General features: G+C 42.2%; 2 protein-coding genes across 2 annotated transcripts; both read right to left on the minus strand.

Moving 5' to 3' along the window:
* Nucleotides 1-309: 309 nt before the first annotated feature.
* LOC307243251 (TNF receptor-associated factor 2-like) lies at nucleotides 310-7889 on the minus strand. Its single transcript, XM_080017959.1, has 11 exons — nucleotides 7797-7889; nucleotides 7372-7623; nucleotides 7174-7252; nucleotides 2968-3066; nucleotides 2273-2434; nucleotides 2107-2181; nucleotides 1904-1978; nucleotides 1168-1743; nucleotides 900-1077; nucleotides 665-813; nucleotides 310-582 (listed from the first exon to the last, which is right to left on the minus strand). Exons 2-11 carry the CDS (start codon nucleotides 7557-7559, stop codon nucleotides 364-366), a joined length of 1800 nt encoding a protein of 599 aa, XP_079874085.1. The 5' UTR covers nucleotides 7560-7623; nucleotides 7797-7889; the 3' UTR covers nucleotides 310-363.
* Nucleotides 7890-10093: 2204 nt separating this feature from the next.
* On the minus strand, nucleotides 10094-20074 carry LOC307243252 (GRAM domain-containing protein 2B-like). Its single transcript, XM_080017960.1, has 14 exons — nucleotides 19792-20074; nucleotides 18981-19106; nucleotides 17762-17849; nucleotides 17584-17653; nucleotides 17388-17491; nucleotides 17213-17308; nucleotides 17052-17123; nucleotides 16089-16172; nucleotides 15799-15910; nucleotides 14159-14275; nucleotides 13216-13303; nucleotides 13010-13114; nucleotides 12111-12195; nucleotides 10094-11778 (listed from the first exon to the last, which is right to left on the minus strand). Exons 1-14 carry the CDS (start codon nucleotides 19908-19910, stop codon nucleotides 11740-11742), a joined length of 1305 nt encoding a protein of 434 aa, XP_079874086.1. The 5' UTR covers nucleotides 19911-20074; the 3' UTR covers nucleotides 10094-11739.
* Nucleotides 20075-20144: the final 70 nt, after the last annotated feature.

Here is a 20144-nt window from a genome sequence, read left to right on the forward strand (position 1 = left end):
AGACGAAAACATGCCTCTTCCACTCGTCTATCTGCTCTCGTCCAGCCCTGACCTGCCGCTTAGCCCCGACGTACCGTCTGCTCCATTTGGGCTCCTCCGTTGAAAACTGATGAAGCGCCGAAGTAAAGTGATAATAAAGAACTGGGTGAGGTGTGTGTCGTGTGTGCGATGTCAAACCTCGGCGCGCCCAAGACGTACGGCAATTCCACGTCGTCCTTCCTAGGAGACCGCCAGGTACCACTACGCAGTGCAAGGTGCCTAGACGGCGAAATGCCCAAACGGAACGGCGCCGCAAAAAGGGACCTAATCCCGGCGGAGAAAAAAATGGCTGACGCCCGAAGGGTCGCCCCGCACGCCGTCGACCTAGAGGCCCGTCAGATCCACGATGGCCTTGATGAAGATGGTGTCGTCGCGGATGTAGGAGTTTTTGGAGTCGAGCTTGGACAGCGGGCAGAAGAGAGGACAGCCGCTGGCGATGTTCATCTCGCTGACGGGCCTCTGGAAGGAGGAGGAGGTGACGTCCGGGCGGAAGGCGTCGATGATGTGCTCCCGGTTGCTCTGGTCCAAGAGCATCAGAGTCACCTGAGGGAGAAAAGGGTAGACGCTGAGAGTCCATCTTTGAAGGCTAAACAGTGTATTATGATGCTGTATCCCATCCCCTTACTTTCTGGTTGAAGGGCCATTTGAGCAGCGCGTCATTCAGGCCCCTCATCACCACGAAGAACAAGGACAAGTGGCTGCCGCGCCCCGTCCCATCCCCGTTCAGATAGATCCGCAGACACATTTTGTAGCCGTATTTGCTGGTGTAGAAGGCTGTAGGGCAGACACAATGAAAAAATGAATGAGAAGTGTCCACTTCCTCTGGCAACCACACGGTGTGCTTTCAAGCTGTAGCTAACCGGGCGAGAACATGGCCGGGGCTCGGCCGGCGATGGCATCTTGTCTCTTCTTGGTAAAATCCGAGATTCGCCAGACGAACACGCCGTCGAAGGTGGTGGCGGACATCTCCCGCAGCCTGCCCTCCATCTCGGCCACCGTCAAGTCCTTAAGCCCGACCGTTCTCTCCAGCTGCCGCACCTGGAATGCACAAACACTCTCATGAACTTCATCCGTGTTTGTTTATGGTGTAAACCATAAACAAACACCTTACACCATTTGGCTCATCACCTTGTTGCTCAGGGCTTCGATCTTGTCCTGGTCCAGTCGGTGTTGGCGGTTGCTGGCCTCCATGGTGGTGGCGAACCTCTCCACCTCCCTGTTCAGGACACACACCACGTTCTCGAACGTGCCGGCCTTCACTTCCAGGTCCACACATCTGCGGCCGAGCTCGGCCACCTTGGTCTTCTCGCTGTGCAGCTGGAGCTCCAGCGCCGCCCCTACCGAGCTGGGCAGGGGCGTGAAGGATGTGGACACGGAGAGCGTGGGGGCCAAACATGGAAGTGGAGGAAGAAGGGGAGCCACCGCAGCAGCAGAAGAACCAGAACCAGAACCGGAGCCGGAGGATGAGGATGAGGCGGCCCCCTGCACGGGAGGCCCAGAGGAGGTGGTGCTGAGCAGGGAGACTCTGGCCTCGAGCTCCCTGAGGGACTGGTGGAGCTCCACCAGCTTGTGTCCGGCCAGCTCCAGGCCCTGGGGCTGGAGGCCCTCCATGCTCACCTTCATGCCCATGATGTAGTGCAGCAGCAGGTTGAGGTGCTCGTAGGCACAGGCGCGCTCGTGGTCGTGGATCTTCTCCTTCTCCACCTCCACCAGGACAAAACACAGAACCAGGAGAAAAAACACGTTTCAGGAAAGGAGGTAAAATGGGTGAGACAGAGTACGAACTACAAGGACTGTAAAGTTATATTCTATACATTATGATATGATTCCCAAGAATCTTTGAGGAGACGTTAAGACTACTTACAGACATATCACATCCTACAACATGAAAGCGACATGGAGTCCTGAACTTGCTACAGAACTTGATATGGTCCACATACTGCAAACAAAAGTGAAAAAATAATGATTTCAACATAACCTCAATAATTGTAACCAGGTCAATCCAACGTTCAAACTGAAGTAATTTCACCATTTAACATATCCCTTCGTAATTTTAATTGAGATAACCTTTTCTCTGGGTATTTTCTTCTTGGCACAGCCTTCACAAATCATCGGGTATTTTGGGCAAATCTCATCATGTGCCTGAAAGAAAGGGAAAATATATTATTTTACAGGCGTGTCTAATCACCACACTGAAAAAATAACATTTAGGTTGTGATGAATGATTCCTGACCTTGATGTTTTTGAAGTGGAATGGTTCCTTGCAGTACTTGCAGTTTAGCGTCCTCTCCGGGCACTCCCGCTCGTTGTGGCGCTCTAGTTCGTTGAAGCGGATTCTTTCTTTACAGGACGGACAGGGGATGATCATGAACTCACACTTTCCCTCGTGGTTTAGCTGCGGAAATGAGATCTTAAGTTAGGTTGTTTTGGCATATAGTATAGTACACTCTTTGTTGTGACAATGCTTGGATTATCAACAGTGGAGCAAAAATAAAAAGGTATACATACATACATACATACATACTGTGTGTATATATATATATACACATACACATACATACATTTTTTTGTTTACCTTTTTTATTCTAATTTGTCATATACAGTATATATGTATATACTATATGTATATATATCGAAAATTATATATATATAAATATCAATATTTGACTTATTATAAATGTCTTATTTGTCGTATATTTAATACATATATACATATACATCTCCAGTATATGTACTGTATATATGTATATCATATACATATATACCAATAGAGTATATGTAGACGGTATATGCATGTTTATGTCTATATGTATATACATATGTGTATTTGTATAAATGTATATATGTATCTGTATACATATGATAAATAATATATGATTTATAAGACAAAAAAAAACAATTTGAAAATAAAACACAGCAGATACCCACCTCATATTCTTTAATACTGCCTTTCCATATACAGCTTTCATTGATGCAGACGGCCGAGAGGTTTTCAACCTCCCTTCGAGCTGCATTGTCGGGAAAAGCCTGATGAAATGATGAAAAGCCCAATAAAATGAAATAAGCCTGTCTGTTCCAATGTGTCATTACATTAGATTCAACCAATTGTCATTGCACAGAGCACAAGTACTGAGGCAACAAAATGCATTTCTCTGCATTTTGACATCCTCGTAACTGACGTATCTAGGAGCAGTGGGCTGCCATGTGGTGGCGCCTGGGGAGCAGTTAGGGGGTTAAGTATCTTGCTCAAGGACACATCAGCACTCTACCAGGAGGAGCCAGGGATCAGCCGGCAATCTTCCGATTACGAGACGACTTGCTCTACCTCCTGAGCCACTGCCCCCTGTGCATTGTGATTAAAAGGCAGTGGAAATGCATTTGTTTTCAACAGTTACCAACAGACCTTGAACAAATCTGTCTTGTTATTTTTGATAACAAGCACAGGCAGCAATGGTTATTTCCATTGGTTCGGTTAGTTAGGTAGTTAAAATAAAATGCTTTTACATCTTGGTTGATTACCAAGGAACCAAATATGTAGATATTACTATAATTTGAATAATTTCCCTTGTAATAAAATGATCGCAATGAATGATTAGATATTGCCATATAAGTTACATGCATTTATAAACAAAGTAGGAACTTTTTTTACCCGTCTTTTTTTGTGGATACAGTCTTTGGTGGATACTGAATACACTCAATTTAGATAGGTTAGATAGATTGGTTCTAGAAAGACATTAAACCTCCGGCAAAGAATGTGTTACAACAAATGAAAGAAAATAATAATAATACTACTTATAATAATAATAATAAATAAATAAACAAACAAAAAAACAAATAACTAAATAAATAAAACACACAAGCAAACAAACAAATAAATAAATAATAACATAAAAGTGGAAAGTAACATGAAACAGAGCTGACTCTTCCAGAACTAGTAAAATGCATTAGGCTACGTGTTTAAATGTATAATTTAAATGTATCCTGTGCCCTATTTCTGCCGTCTCGCTGACTTGCTCCAACAGCCATCCAGACACGCAGAGACAGACTCCTTTAAGAACACGCAGTCTTTAAATCATTGAAAGATATTGATTTATAGTTTAGTACAAATCAATTTGCAGCATTACTGAAATAGCATTGTACTATAACAGAGGGTCAATTTGGAATAACCTATTTAGTCTAGGTTTTGAAAAAAGAACAGGGAATGATACTATCTGTACAAATGTACAGTAGACCAAGACACACACTGTATTTTTATTTGGACTACAATACCTTGAAATTACCCAAATATAAACTCTATTATACCAGAGTAGGAATCAACACATAGTTGACCTATTTAAAGGGGACTTTATGGAAAACTCACTTTTTCAGTGCTTGTGCGCATACATCTGGGTTTCTAGCCTCCCCTTCCTAAGTCAAGTGGGGGCTCATTAGAATTAGAACTGTCGAGTATCTCCACCCATGCTCGAGAAATACTTAATAATATACTAAATAAATATGCTAGCATTAAGTCGAAGCTAAGAGCCAAGCATGGGAACTGCTCTGCTGGGTTCATGGACCAGCACAAATCTTTTAAAAGAAAGAGGAACCATTACCAACTGTCCGTGACAAAACTGCAGACGAGCGAAATGTAGGTATTTAAAAAATAATTCTGCTGTGTGTTTCTTTTGCCCTTTAGCACCAGAGTACCGCAAACAGCTGAGGCATAGCTGTCAACCCTCCCCTTTTTCCCCCAGGATTCTCCCGTATTTTACTCATCTCTCCCGCTGTCCCCCAGTTTAAACCTTTTCCCGTAAAACTCCTGTATTTTTAAGCCTTTCAAAAAAAAAAAAGGATGGCGATCAGAGCGAGCTCGGCTCCGCTGCGTGTCCGGGTGCCCGTGTGGAGCAGCAGCTTACAGCCCGTCGAGAACACGAGGGTTATAGAGGCATGTTAGAATGGTTAGAATGCATAACCTGAGTGGTATTTTCAAAAAAAGATTCAAAGACATGTTTTGGGGACCTCAAAGACTTATATTAACTTGTTGAAAAGCAGTATAATATGTGACCTTTAAATTAACTAAATATGACTAAAGTTAATACAAATAAGTCAAGTCAGGAGTTAACTCAAGTTACAACTAATAACTCATCATGAATTGAGTAATAATATAATGAATTTTACTCTTTCTCAAAAAGCTATTTCCTCCCCTTTAAAAAAGCCTGTAAAAGGACAAAATCAAATATTTAAATAAAAGACACGATTAATGTGTCTCAAATTTACATTTGAATGACAAGCAATCTTTGAAGTCCTTCATATGGTATTATTTGTTTACATGCAAGTCCTACAGTTTATACCGTTTATATTCGATTTTAAATTTCTTGGGTACTGTATTAAATGTTGAAAATTTAGAAAACCATTCAGTTATTTCCCATACCCAATAATTGACTTGACTTAATTTCAACGTGGAATCCTAAAACATCTCTAATAGGAAGCTATATAGCTACCACGCTGTATAGGAAAGTATGGGAGAACAATGTGTGGGATTTGTAAGGCAGAACTACACCGCGTTCCAAATTATTATGCAAATTATATTTTTCTCTGATTTTCCTAAATAGTCGATGCAAATGACAGTCAGTATAATTTTCAAGTCATCAACCATTAGGGTATAACTCGAATGTTATTGAACAAACCTCCCAATGATAACAGTATTTTTTTCAAAAATAAAAAAACTCAAAATGCAATGTTCCAAATTATTATGCACAACAGAGTTTCAAAACATTTTAAAGGTTGTAAAGAACTGAAAATGGTCATTTGTTGAATTTGCAGCATTAGGAGGTCATATTTACTGAAATCAAAAGCTATTTCAATCAAAAACATCTTAACAACCTTCTTTGATATCACCTTCACAATCCTTGCATCCATTGAACTTGTGAGTTTTTGGAGAGTTTCTGCTTGAATTTCTTTGCAGGATGTCAGAACAGCCTCCCAGAGCTGCTGTTTTCATGCCAACTGCCTCCCACCCTCATAGATCTTTTACTTGAGGATGCTCCAAAGGTTCTCAATAGGGTTGAGGTCAGGGGAGGATGGAGGCCACACCATGAGTTTCTCTCCTTTTATGCCCATAGCATCCAATGACTCAGAGGTATTCTTTGTAGCATGAGATGGTGCATTGTCAGGCATGAAGATGATTTTGCTACGGAAGGCACGGTTCTTCTTTTTGTACCATGGAAGAACGTGGTCAGTCAGAAACTCTATATGCTTTGCCGAGGTTGTTTTCACACCCTTAGGGACCCGAAAGGGCTGACTCCGCCACCTGCTTGCTGACGTCGGAGCCTTGTTGGGACATGGTGGCCATCCACCAACCGTCCACTACTCCATCCATCTGCACCATCCAGGGTTGCACTGATCAGTAAACAAGACTGTCTGAAAATGAGTCTTCATGTATTTCTGGGCCAACTGCAACCGTTTCTGCTTGTGAGCATTGGTTAGGGGTGGCTGAATAGTAGGTTTATGCACAAGTGCAAGCCCCTGGAGGATCCTGCACCTTGAGGTTGGTGGGACTCCAGAGGCACCAGCAGCTTCAAATACCTGTTTGCTGCTTTGTAACGGCATTTTAGCAGCTGCTCTCTTAATCCCATGAATTTGTCTGGCAGAAACCTTCCTCGTTATGCCTTCATCTGCACAAACCCGTCTGTGCTCTGAATCAGCTACAAATCTCTTCACAGTACGATGATCACGCTTAAGTTTTTGTGAAACGTCTCATGTTTTCATACCTTGTCCAAGACATTGCACTATTTGAGGCTTTTCGGCAGCAGAGAGATCCTTTTTCTTTCCCATATTGCTTGAAACCTGTGGCCTGCTTAATAATGTGGAACGTCCTTCTTACGTAGTTTTCCTTTAATTGGGCTCACCTGGCAAACTAATTATCACAGGTGTCTGAGATTGATTTCAGTGATCCAAAGAGCCCTGAGACACAATACCATCCATGAGTTTAATTGAAAAACAAAAAATGTAATGTTTATGACACTTAAATCCAGTTTGCATAATAATTTGGAACGCAGTGTACAGTCCGACATAGAACATTTACCACAGAGTAAACCTTTCATAATGATGTACAAACAGCTCGACGCTTGACAAATAAGACTGGGATGTACTCACGCATCCTTGTTTCAAAATCGACGTGGGCTCTTCGAAGATGTCCTCTTTGATGCACGCGTTGCACTTTTGCGGCCCGTTACTGCGGCGGGACGAGAACGGCGGCACCGTGTTAAGAAACCTGCACCTCCCAACGTCATCACCACCATCGTCAGAATCATCGCCAAAAACAAAAAAAGAAAGGGAAGCGGCGCTCGTCACCTGACGGTCCTGTTGAAGCAGTAGGAGCAGAAGCGGTGGCCGCACTGGGCCTGGAAGGGCCTCCGCAGCAGGTTGTGGCAGCAGTTGCACAGGTGCTTGTCCTCCAGCTTGTTGGCCAGGATCTTTTTGGGGAAGCCGGGCTTGTTGTTCTCCATCGACGAGGGAGGGGAGGGCTCCTGCGCGGCCATGGTGCCCGTTCACACCGCCGCCCCCACCACCGACACCACCACCACCACCACCACCACGTCAGACCTGTGCGGGGCAGCAACACGCGCACACACACACACACACACACACACACACGCACGCACACCATCCATGTCAACAAACACTGTACCCGGGACTAGACGGCGCAGTGGGGGATGGTGACCACATCCAACCACCATACATGGTGTGTTTCATTTCCTCCTACATGTTGTCATTACCTGTGGGAGACGTCCCCTGGTCTTCAGAACGCGGCGAATGTCGGCAGTGATCGCGATTCCCTTTTCAGCGGCCGCCAGAGAGGCCCGCATCCCTTTGTTTACATTCCGACTCCCCATCCCTGGCTCCCATTGTTCACGGTCGGCGACATGGCCACTGAGTGTCGTCACTTCTGCTGCTTGTGTGCGGGGGAGACGGCGACTGGCTGAGACCGAGACCAGCTACAGCATTGTCTCTCTTTTTTTTTGGGGGGGGGGGCGGGGGGCGTTGGTGGGGTGCTGGGATCTTTGTGCTTTCTTTTCCTTTTGGGGTGGGGGGGATGGGGAGGGGAGGGGGGGGGGGGGGGGGTGCTGTTGCTAAGCTATCAGCATCCTTCAGGGTGAAGTGGTACCCAGCGCGCCGCCGCCACGCCCCTTTGAAGTCACCAGCTGCCGCGGGGGGGGACAAAACACGCGGGTCCCGGATGGATCCGGTCCGGTCGTTGAACTCACCACCGCGGATCGGCGTCCACCGCCGGCACCATCCCCGCCGCCGCCGCCGCCGCCGCCGCCGCCGCCGCCGCCACCAGCACCACCGGCAGCACCAGCAGCCCTCGAGCCCGACGCTTCGCAGGTCCTGTCGCGGCGCGCGGATCACGCCGACGCATCGGTTTGTTTCTACTGCTGTGGACGTGGACGGGCCGCGCGCCTGCCTGCCGCGTGACGTGGGGACCCAAAGCGGCGGCTGTTGTTGTCCGATTTCGCCATTGCACTTCCAGGCTGGCTATGACGTCATGCGCTGGGCTCAACCCGATAGGCTGATGGCCGCAAGAGTTGCCCAGCACATGGAAACACGGGAAAACCACCACATTAAAGTGGTGATCCGGAATATATACGCACACATTTATTTTATTGTAATTAATTATTATGATTATTATTAGGATTATTATAAATAACAATAACAACAACAATAATGGAGTTATTGATTTGTTATTATAATTAATTATGAATTATAATCATAAAATGTAATTATAATTATATTATTGTTATTATAGACTATCAATGTATTTTCAATATTATTCCATATATATTATATTACATATATTATTTTAAAATCCCATATATATATATTTTTTTTTAAATCTGGCACTTTATAATAAACTTTATAGGCCTAAACCATTCAACGTATTCAATGTAATCCATTGTTTGGAGGCGGGGTCCGCCTTGTTGGGAGGCGGGGTCCGCCTTTCCCGGCAACTACAGTATATTCATATTTATATTCACATCCAGTCAATACCTGCACTCTAGCTGCCCCTTAGCCCTGATCATGATATTTATCTTGTAATTTATTTATCTTCATACAGTACATAGAGCATATTTTGTACATGTTCCAATATATATATATATATATAAATATATATATATATAGAGCATCTGAAGGAGGTTTGTCTTTTCTTCCTCCACTCCCTGGCGCCATCTGTCGGAGGGCTCCCCATTATCATTGGGGTCCACCCTGAAGGAGTGTTGTGTTTTTGTTCGGATCCCTTATAACCGATTAAAGTGTCTGCCGTTCAGAAATCGTCAAACGCATGGACACAAATGAATGATAGTTGTATTCGGAGCAGTCCACGTGCACTTTGGTCAAAGTTTGATCCACATTGGACAAAATTTGTAGAAAGAAATAGTAAAAAAACTGTTTTTGCCACCTCTGTCGGCGATACCAAAAGGTCACGTCAAGACACTGCAGACTATTGATTGGTCACAGAGAATCGTCACTGCATCATCATTGCACAGACAAGATGAAAAAAAATGCCGGCATCTAAGTTTAATCCAGATCTAGAAAAAAGGGATATTTTCTATCATTGCCGCAATGCACGCGGAAATGACAGTGCAAATGACAGTGCACACAGGTCACATGATAGCATTGCAGTCTTGTGATTGCTCAACAATCGTGTCCTCACCAAGATGGCGGGACGTGTAGAAGGGTCTGACGTCAGAACCTTATGGATGTTATGGATCTGACAAACCCACAGACAATTTGAATAACATTTGTATTTGGGGCAGTTCCAACATGGCATCGTTCAAGTTTCATCCAGATTGGTTCAGTATTGTGGATGGAGTTTGTGATTAACAATCGCAACCTCACCACGACGCCGCCACACAGAGCACTAGCACAAGTTGAAGGAGTACACAGATCAAGTGAGTCAATAATCTAAACCTGACCAGATATAGTCACGATTGGACTTTACAGTAACTAAAAGAATATAAGATATACAAGCTCTTAACCATACAAAGTTACAAAGTGACAGGTATTCTTTTATTACTAGTAGCCTTTATTATGTTTGAAAAAATGAAAGGAAGTTTTACCAGAAGACAATTGGATTAAACAAAGCGCAGCGTATTAAACGTCATATATATATATAGGCTTCTGAGGAAAACTGATACACACCAGAGTAAGTTCTACAAAATAAAAACCCAATAACATCACTGTCAGAATTTATAGACATTCAACAGATGTCCATGTATACAAATTTCCTGAATTATAATTACTTGTAACAATAATCATAAGAAATTACATAATACAAGGAACATGTTTTTATTGTGTATGTGTTTTAAAATGTTTTCATTTTTTTTGGGTTCCCTCCCAGATGCCTCAAAGAAGCCGAAATTCCAAGGCAGCAAAGAATCGATGGGCAGAACATGCTGCAACATATAACTCACCATCTCTACTTAGAACTTACTACAAGAAATAAACTATATTCTAAGCAAGGGAATAGCCAGTTCTTGAAGTTGATGTGTTGGAAGCAGGAAAATGGGCAAGCGTAAGGATCTGAGTGATTTTGACAAGGGCCAAATTGTGATGGCTACACGACTGGGTCAGAGCATCTCCAAAACAGCAGGTCGTGTGGGGTGTTCACAGTATGCAGTGGTTAGTACCTACCAAGAGTGGCCAAGGAAGGACAACCGGTGAACCAGCGACGGATAATGGGCTCATTGACGCACGTGGTGAGCAAAGTCGAGCCCATCTGGTCCCATCCCACAGAAGAGCTACTGAAGCACAAATTGCTGAAAAAGTTAAATGCTGACTATGATAGAAAGGTGTCAGAACACACAGTGCATCGCTTTCCGATCCGATCGAGCATCTGTGGGATGTACTGGAACAACAAGCCCCGATCCATGGGGGCCCCAGCTCACAACTTCCATGACTTAAAGGATCTGCTGCTAACGTCTTGGTGCCAGATACCACAGGACACCTTCAGAGGTCTTGTGGAGTCCATGCCTCGACGGGTCAGAGCTGTTTTGGCGGTAGAAGGGGAAGCTACATAATATTAGTGGTGGTTTTAAGGCTGTGGCTGATTAGTACACAAACACAAAATTGCACATATTGCACCATTATGACAGGGTGAATTAAATATGCAATTGGCAATTACCTATTGCAAATGTTTTGTTTTTTTACTGTTGTTTTTTATCACTATGATTAAAGATGTGCATACAAGTAACTGTAGAGTCTGTTCATTCTATTAATGAACTCATTTACACACTTAAAACATCCCAAATGTTTATATACAGTTTGTAATAAGAAAGAAAACACAACTAGAACATTGTTCCTGAATCTGGCAGATAGATACACAAGTTTGTGCGTTATAAATAAAATGCATTTGACATTTACGTCAAACAAATAACACACATCCAGAATGAACCCACTTTTTAACGTTTATCAAACATTTAAATTGTCATTGGGACCGACTACTCCCTGGGAATACTACATTTTGTCACTACTTGAAATGATCTAACACATTGTCTTATTTACAAAGCCATAAAATCAAATCCTGAGAAGAAAACCTAGAGACGCCCTTAATACGCGAAAACAACAAGAAGAAAAAACCCGGACGAGAGTCCGTTACTTGGCCATAGCTCATATGCAAATCTTCAGGGGACTTTCACGCCCCAAATAAAGTTGCTGGTGTCATGTCTCTTGAAGAAGCTTCCGGAGGTTTTTCTGTATCTAGTTCGATGAGAATAGGAAGAAAGATCACACTTTATTAATTCCTGGAGGGACATTGGAAAAGAGATGCTAATTCAAATGAGATAAGAAATAACAAATATGTACACATCTATCGACATATTGACATGGAGTAGCACTATGCTGACTATAAGCACTATGCTAACTAGTAGCACAATGCTAACTAGTGAGCCTAATATTGGCAAATTGGCAAGCGGCAAAACTCCATATGATTAAACAAAAATATATATGTTAATTCTAAACCACTGTTTTATGCAAAATTGAAAAAAAAAAAACACAGCCATGACATGTTACATGAATAGTCTGTTTCAAACCTTTTCTAGTTTATGCAGGTTGGTAGACAGCTCTCTGTAGATGTCGGCGTTAGAGTCGGCTCGGGCTCCGCCCTCGAACATGTCACTGGAAGGACGGTCACACCTTGTTAGCGGGGACAGTGTTCCCTGCTGGGCGTTAACCTCCAGCAAGTAAACACAAAAGTCACCTTGTTGGTTTTATAAACACGGCTGAGGAATGTGTCGACATCATCACTTGAGAAGGTCATAACCCGAATCATGTGGAAATGTGGATATTCTATACTTGAAGTGTATTTTTTGGTACTTTTTGTTTACTTTCTGTACTAATTTAAAGAACTATTTCAGCACACTAGTCATATTAGAATCAAACTTTGTATATTCAGTATATTTTTATATATTTGGCTATTTTATATTTTAATTTTCTATACTGTTTCGTAGGTTTTATGGCTTTTATTTTTCACGGCAGATTCCTCATGTGTGGCAATGTACTTGCCATAAACAAACATAATAAACATTGAAATATTCACCTTACTTTAAGCTGCACTTTGGAATATTGGTTAAAAAAAAACCCATGCTGTTTGGTGCAATTGCAGTATTCACAGTATTCAGAAGTATTCAGGGCGTTGGCGGCGACTTTCACACTTTCCCGCCGTAAATTCACCACAAACCACTTTTGGCCATAGGTGTCGCCAAAAACAGGAAGAAGGGAAATCTTTGGGATTCTCACTTTAAATACTGTACAACGTCTAACGCACTAAGTATGACTTAAGGGCTTCAATTTAACACACCTTTAGTGTAGAATAAATATACTAAGGACACTTTTGGATAACACATTTAAATATATATATTTTTTTAATTTCCACTATGTGATTATGTGGCCCTCATTCATTATAATTAACAAATTAAAGTGTCTCTCGTACCTGTGACACACCTTTTCCTCGGTGGAGACCCAGGAGTTCAGCCGCTGCTCCAGGGCGACGATCTTAAAAGCCATGAAACATGAGGACAGGACCAGAACGCTCACCCTGCGGAGGAGCACAACCCAAAAAATAAAATAGTTTCCGGGGGGGCGGGGCATCAACTCGCTACGCATCTCCAGCGACAAAAGAAAAAAGCTTTTACTCACAAGAACAAATAGATGAGGAGTGAGGGGTGCAGCGAGGTGGGCCGGTGTCTGGTCCTGTTCGATGGCCCCTGGGTCGGTTTGGCCGTCCCTTCCAGTGAAACCAAGTCAATCACAAGTGCCGTCCAACTATAGACTGGATACTGTTCCCGCCATATCACAGTGTTGGTGTCCAAATTCCACTTCAAGCCCGTAAATAAACGGGAAACTATAGATGTTGTGTTGCGAGATACAAACTGCACGGTCTAATAATAATAATAATAATAATAATAATAATAATAATAATAATAATTTACAGTTTACAAAGTGCTTTGACACATGAAATAAAAGCAGAGTGCTCAGATCATGAATTTAAAAAGACACACCACCGCTTTTCCTGTCCCCTGCGACCCGAGTCAAACACCGGTGGCACTCATCAATGTTTTACATTATGGTCGCTTAGGCTATCAGATAAAAGAGACGGGTCGCAAATGTTTTCACTACCGATAATCTCCGGTTCATACAAACTCTCAGTTATATGTTAACATGTGAAAAGTATGTGAAAAGTAATAGGAGAAAAAGGGTTTAGTTCATAGAAAATCTAAATAATTGGATTTCCATCTCAATTTCCTTATTGAACGAAACAAAAAAAAGAAAGTAACAGGGACCACTCTCAGCATCACCACCCCTGGCGGGCCCATACTTTCCACCACGCCTGACAACTTTTCTGGTGGAAACCCTGGTCGTGCACCACTTACTATTAGCAGGCCTTCATAAGCACAGTTCTGTGTGTTTGTGACATTTTGAGACATTTGTAGTGGTTTAACAGGATAGTGGCGTGCCTGTCATTATAGAAAGTTTGCCTTGCCAGAAAAAAACGTTGGGAAACACTGATTTAAAGCCTCAATCCAATGCCTGCAAATGTAAAACAAAGCACACGCCTCGTACGGATTCCTCGCGGCGTTACCGTTTTGAAGGGTTGCTCCGTGCTTCTGCGCGGAGGTCTGGAGGTGAATGTCTGCGTGGACCGAGACCTCTCCGTTCGTCACCGCGCTCAGGAATGTCCCCGGCAGGCCGTTGAAACCTGCTCAAATAAACAAGGGACAACTTCATACCATAGTGGTAGTAGTATCACATACAGTATATCTATACATTTACTTATAAATATTACTGAAACAGTGTGTTATTTCAATTTTGTGAGAGCCAAAGCACTTAAAAGGTACTGACATTTCCGATGATATATAAATTACGACACTTATAATTGTGAATTCAGTTTCACCAAGAAATAACACTAGATATAACACTAGAAATAACAACAGAAATGACACTAGATATAACACTGGAAATAACAACAGAAATGACACTAGATATACAGTAGAAATAACACTAGATATAACGATAGAAATGACACTAGATGTAACACTAGAAATAACACTAGATATAACACTAGAAATGACACTAGATATAACACTAGATATAACATTAGATATAACACTAGAAATGACACTAGATATAACACTAGATATAACACTAGAAATAACACTAGATATAACGATATAAATTACAATAGATATAACACTAGAAATAACACTAGATATAACGATATAAATTACACTAGATATAACACTAGAAATGACACTAGATATAACGATATAAATTACACTAGATATAACACTAGAAATGACACTAGATATAACGATATAAATTACACTAGATATAACACTAGAAATGACACTAGATATAACACTTCAAATAAGACTTGTTATACGTGTTACACTTGCTACACTATAACACCACGTAAAATCTTCAGTCAGAACATTGTAATCATTTATAATTTATACACCTATCTATACCAATAATGTATCCTGTGTATAGAATCTTATAATTTTATAATTTTATATATTTGGCTGTTTCTGTTCTGTATTTTTTGGGAGCTATTTGTGTATATTTTTCCATTTTAAATGTTATTACATTTTTAGTATTTATATAATAATTTATTTTTTATTTTATTGTATTTATTTTTGTTTCTTTTTAGACTGTTTTTATGCCAATTGTCTGTAGAGAAACGCACCGATCCTCACCATGCTAAAATCGTAGATAAAAAAATTATTTGACAGAATATATTATTCTCATTCTGATTCTTCTACTCGAGACGCTACAATATTCTGTAATAACACTGTAAAAGGTTTGTCAAACCCATCCGGTATTAACTCTACATTTTGTTGTACACATTTTAATTATTATTTTTATTCATCATGTACAGATATATCCAACATGATTCATATTTGTACTGTATGTATACCCAGTCAATTGCATCTTTACTGCCACTTAGTGCCTGCCATTGTCTTGTTTTTTTATCTCTATTCGGTGTAGAGTGCAAATTTTGTATATTCTGTATATACAATATTTCTTAATATTTCTTAGATGCTTTTGTATAAATTATTATATATTATATGAGTCTGGTGCTTCGTTGCACAGAGGAATGGATCTCACACACACACACACACACACACACACACACACACACACACACACACACACACACACACACACACACACACACACACACACACACACACACACACACACACACACACACACACACACCGGCCATTTTCTCATAGTCGGGGGTCTGGGAGCCGGAGCTGCTGCTCTCCAGCATGTCCTGCCTCCTCTGGTGCACCACACTGTCCAGGTCCGAAAAGTCTTGACAGAAGTCCTGTGTGTGTGTGTGTTTGTGTGTTTGTGTGTGTGTGTGTGTGTGTGTGTGTGTGTTTGGGGGGGGAACACAATATTAGGAAATGGCATGAAGTGAGATCTGAGGAATTCTACACAACAACACAATGGAGATTTTCAACAGAATGGTTCAATAAACACATGAAAGTTGTGAGACTGACCAGAGGAAGCGAGGCCGGACTGTCCACCCTGAAGCTGTTTTCACAGGAGGATGGGATGGGGCTGCTCCCAGTGTTGTCCACTTGCTGCGGTTTGGGGAAAACATCAGAAATATATATGTTGATATAGATTTAGTATATAATATATAGTTGAGTATATAATATAAATATTGCACAAATCCCACAATGCCAGCTTCATGCAAATGTCATATCCTGTGCTCTGAACTTGGGAAATACTTCATTTATATAAATGATATTAAAATGCAATATATACTGAAAAACAAATTCTCAAAAATAGTTTTACCAATTTATTTTAGGCTACAAAACGTTTCACTTAATTAATTCCTTATTTTAACTTGTTAATAATGATTTTTTAATTAAGTGACGTCATGTACGTACGTTTTAAAGGTGCAGTGTGTAGAATTTTACGGAACAGACTCAGAAATGGAATATAATATTCACAAGTATGTTTTAATTAGTGTATAATCCCATGAAAATTAGAACCGTTGTGTTGGCATTACTTTAGAATGAGCTGTTTTTCGTACAAAGGGAGCGGGTACGCTTCACAGAGGCAGCCCTGTTGCATCGCCATGTGTCTTCTACAGTAGCCCAGAACGGACAAACCAAACACTGGCTCCAGGGAGTAACTTTCGCGTTTTTCGCGAGTTATGCGGCCACCGTTTCTTCCACAGCGGCCACCATGTTGCACCACCATGGGGAGGGATATTCAGCTGGTTGCGATCTGCAACCTCACGGCAAGATACCACTAAATTCTACATAATGCACCTTTAAATAATGAAAACACTCGATGATCATTGACACACAATTGTCATCAATTAAATACACATTCTTTGACCAAAATCTGCCTCCAATCCGACTGTAGTTTCTATTTTTAAAGAATAACTTCAAATCATGTAGGTATAACTACATCTAACTAAATAATACATTAAAAAAGACATTACTTACGTCCAAATGGACGCAGATCGATTTCAGGAGTTTGAAGGTGTTGTCCCGGGAAAGGAAGGACACAAATACGTGCTGCAAAACAGGAATTTAGAGTTTTTATTTTTAGAGTTATTTATAATAACAACAACAAAAATCACAATATGACAGTTCTACCAACTCACCCTCTCATTTGTAGTTGTGATAACAAGTGCATTTGGGACCAAAATAGCAGTTTTGGTCTTTTTGATGAGTGTCACCGAGAGCACTGGAATTGCGATCTGAAGAGTAGGAAAATCGTTCAGATGAAGAAATCTGTAAAATGTGCTTATTTCACTTTCCTGGGATGCCATGAGATACCTTTGTGTCTCTCCCAAAGACCTTAGAATGAAAACAGATCCAGTTGTCCGAGACAAACATTTTACCCTGATACAAGATGTCTTTCTGCAGAGCACACGTGTAACCTGTGGAAAAACATGTATAAATAAGATTACTGAGACAAAACAAATAATGTCAAAAATTCCTCTGTTCAAGTGGAAGCAAACGTGATGCCTACTTTGTTTGAGTAGCTCATCTTTGCTTATTTCTTTGAATATCTTGTGATACTGGGCATTCGTCTTTGATATCTTCAAAAAGGGGGGCACAATAAACATTTTGTGGTCAAAATCCATTGTAACAAACATCTGTTTTTCTAAGTTTTTGCTCAGCTTTGTGTCATGTGCACGGCTCCCTACTTGGCTGGACTGGGATTTCTTCCTCCCCAGCTTCCTCTCATAGTCGCTTTGAGTCAGCACCGGTGGGAACGGCTCTGCAGGCTTAGATCTGGTGGAAACCATCATCATTTGAAAACATGGATATGGTGAAGTGAACACAAAATGACAATATGGCTTCTTCAGAACAACGACATACGGATCAGAGGCCGACTTCCGAGCAGAAAATGTGCTTGAAACCGCTACCTCAGGGGTTGCCAACCACCAGGCCGCGAACCGGTGCCTTGCCACGGGGCATCTGCTGTGAGAAGGCGAGTGGCCCTGTTTAGGCTGTGCTTTTGTTTTTTTTTGTTTTTTTTGGCAAAGCCCAATCAGAGCGATCTCAAACTGAAAAAGAAGCGAGCGAACGGTGTGTTTTTGGAGCTTAAAGGGATACTGTCTTTTTTTACCCAGATTCAGACGAGAAGGTCAATACCAATTTGATCCCTGTGTGACCACTACAGAGATTGTGACGGAATAATGCTAACTGTACTAGCTCAATGCAAGGCTGCAGAGGGGTTCAACTAGCCTAGCTCCTGTGAAATTAGGGAAATGACACCCTCCAGCATTTCAAACGCAGAGAAATTTCAGTAATACATCTTGCTTCTTTTTAAATGCAGCACATTCTCAACTGTTTTTGACACAGAGCAGTTTCGTTCATCTGAGCTTTCTTGACTGAAACATTTCTGTGTGAAGGGTTGGAGTTCATACTTGGCAACCCATCCCTCACTTGAAGTACGCATCAATATAGGTCCCAATATAGCTACATTCAAACCAGCTAAGATGCATTATTTTATTTTATTTTAAATTTGTTTTTAATAATTTTCTTAAATGACTTTGGAAGGAGCTGGAAGGAGTATTTCCAGAACCTGACAGGAGTAAGGCTAGTTGATCCCCTCTGCAGCCCTGCATTGCACTGAGATGGTTACATGCAGCCAGTCGCCATCTAGGTACTAGACACACGGGGATGAAATCGGTATTGGAATTTCCCCCAAAAACCAGAGTATGCATTTAAGGCTATCGGGAATGCTGTTCATTTTTTATGTGAAACGTGAAGCCCTTTGAGACTGTACGGTGAATGATGGTAATAACTTGACAAGTCGATGCAGGAATAGGGATTAAATTCAACTGAAGTAAAAGTGCACCACGGGGTTCCAAAGCCTGGATGAGGTACAACATGGCGCATTCGCAGCCAGAGCCTCACCTCACGTGGTGCGGCTTCTTCCTGTTCTTTGGGAAGTCGGGCTCCGTGTAGATCGCGGGCTGGACTCTCCCAGGTGACCTGGCAACCCTGCAGTGTCTCTCCTCACCTCCGTTCTCCACCTCTGACCTTTACGCATAAAGCCAAACAGAAGATCGGATCCATCAAATCATCCGTCGCTTGTTGTTCATGCACAGTGAAATAGCTGTCCTAGCCTGTAGCCGTGGTTCTCAACGTGGGGTCCGGGGAACCCCAGGAGGTCCTTCCAGGGGGACCCAGCCAAATTATTTCAAAGTTGTTTCAGTTTGTCGTTTTTTTTTTTTTTTTTTTTTTTTTTTTACTAATTTCAGTGTAATCTCAGTACCTATGGTATAGATAGGTGTGGAGGTTCGGATTGAACCTTATAGAACAATAATAATCTTTCCAGATTAGGGGTCTAAAAGCCTCAATCGGATCAAATGGGGGTCCGTGGCCGAATGTGTGTCGAATGGAGGGTCCTATGGGAAAAGTTGGATCACTGCTGTGGTACATACAAATCACATGTTGTCAGTTCATGCACAGTGAAATGGTTCCTAAACAGCCTGAAGCGAGTTGCAGAATGATCGGTGCATTTAAAGAGCTGATCCAAACAGTGCCACGCGTCACATTTCTAATATGACCTTAATAAACCCACTCCACCGGGGACGGGACAACATTTGCGTTTAACATCACAGCTCTGCAAATGATTAATGGAAATATCAACATCCCCTAATGTTTCCAGGACCAGTGTGTAAACAGAAGTTTCCCAGAGCCCTCTGATCGCCTCCAGACTTACTGGATCCCCCGGGAGTCCTTCCCGGTCACTTTCCCAGGGTTCCCGAGACCCGGCTCCGGCGGCGCGGATAGCGACGAGACGGCCCGGTCCCGGTCCGGTGCTTCGGTCACCAGTACCATGTCTGGGCTTCATCAAAGCTCACCAGGCGCTCCCATTTTTCTAAGACTGTGTTTGTTTTTGTACCGACGGCAAAGTTGGGCGCTGCAGACCGGACGGGAAGTTTGGGAAGGACGGGCCGTATCCAGGAGCCATGGAGGAGGAGGAGCCGGGAGAGGGGGAGGCTCAAGACCGAGAGGGATTTAACATGGAGGTTAATTCAATTATTATACTCTGACTCATTGCTCTTATATTAT

This window comes from Zeus faber (genome assembly GCF_960531495.2).
Source record: "Zeus faber genome assembly, chromosome: 17".
NCBI classification, from domain to species: Eukaryota; Metazoa; Chordata; class Actinopteri; order Zeiformes; family Zeidae; genus Zeus; species Zeus faber.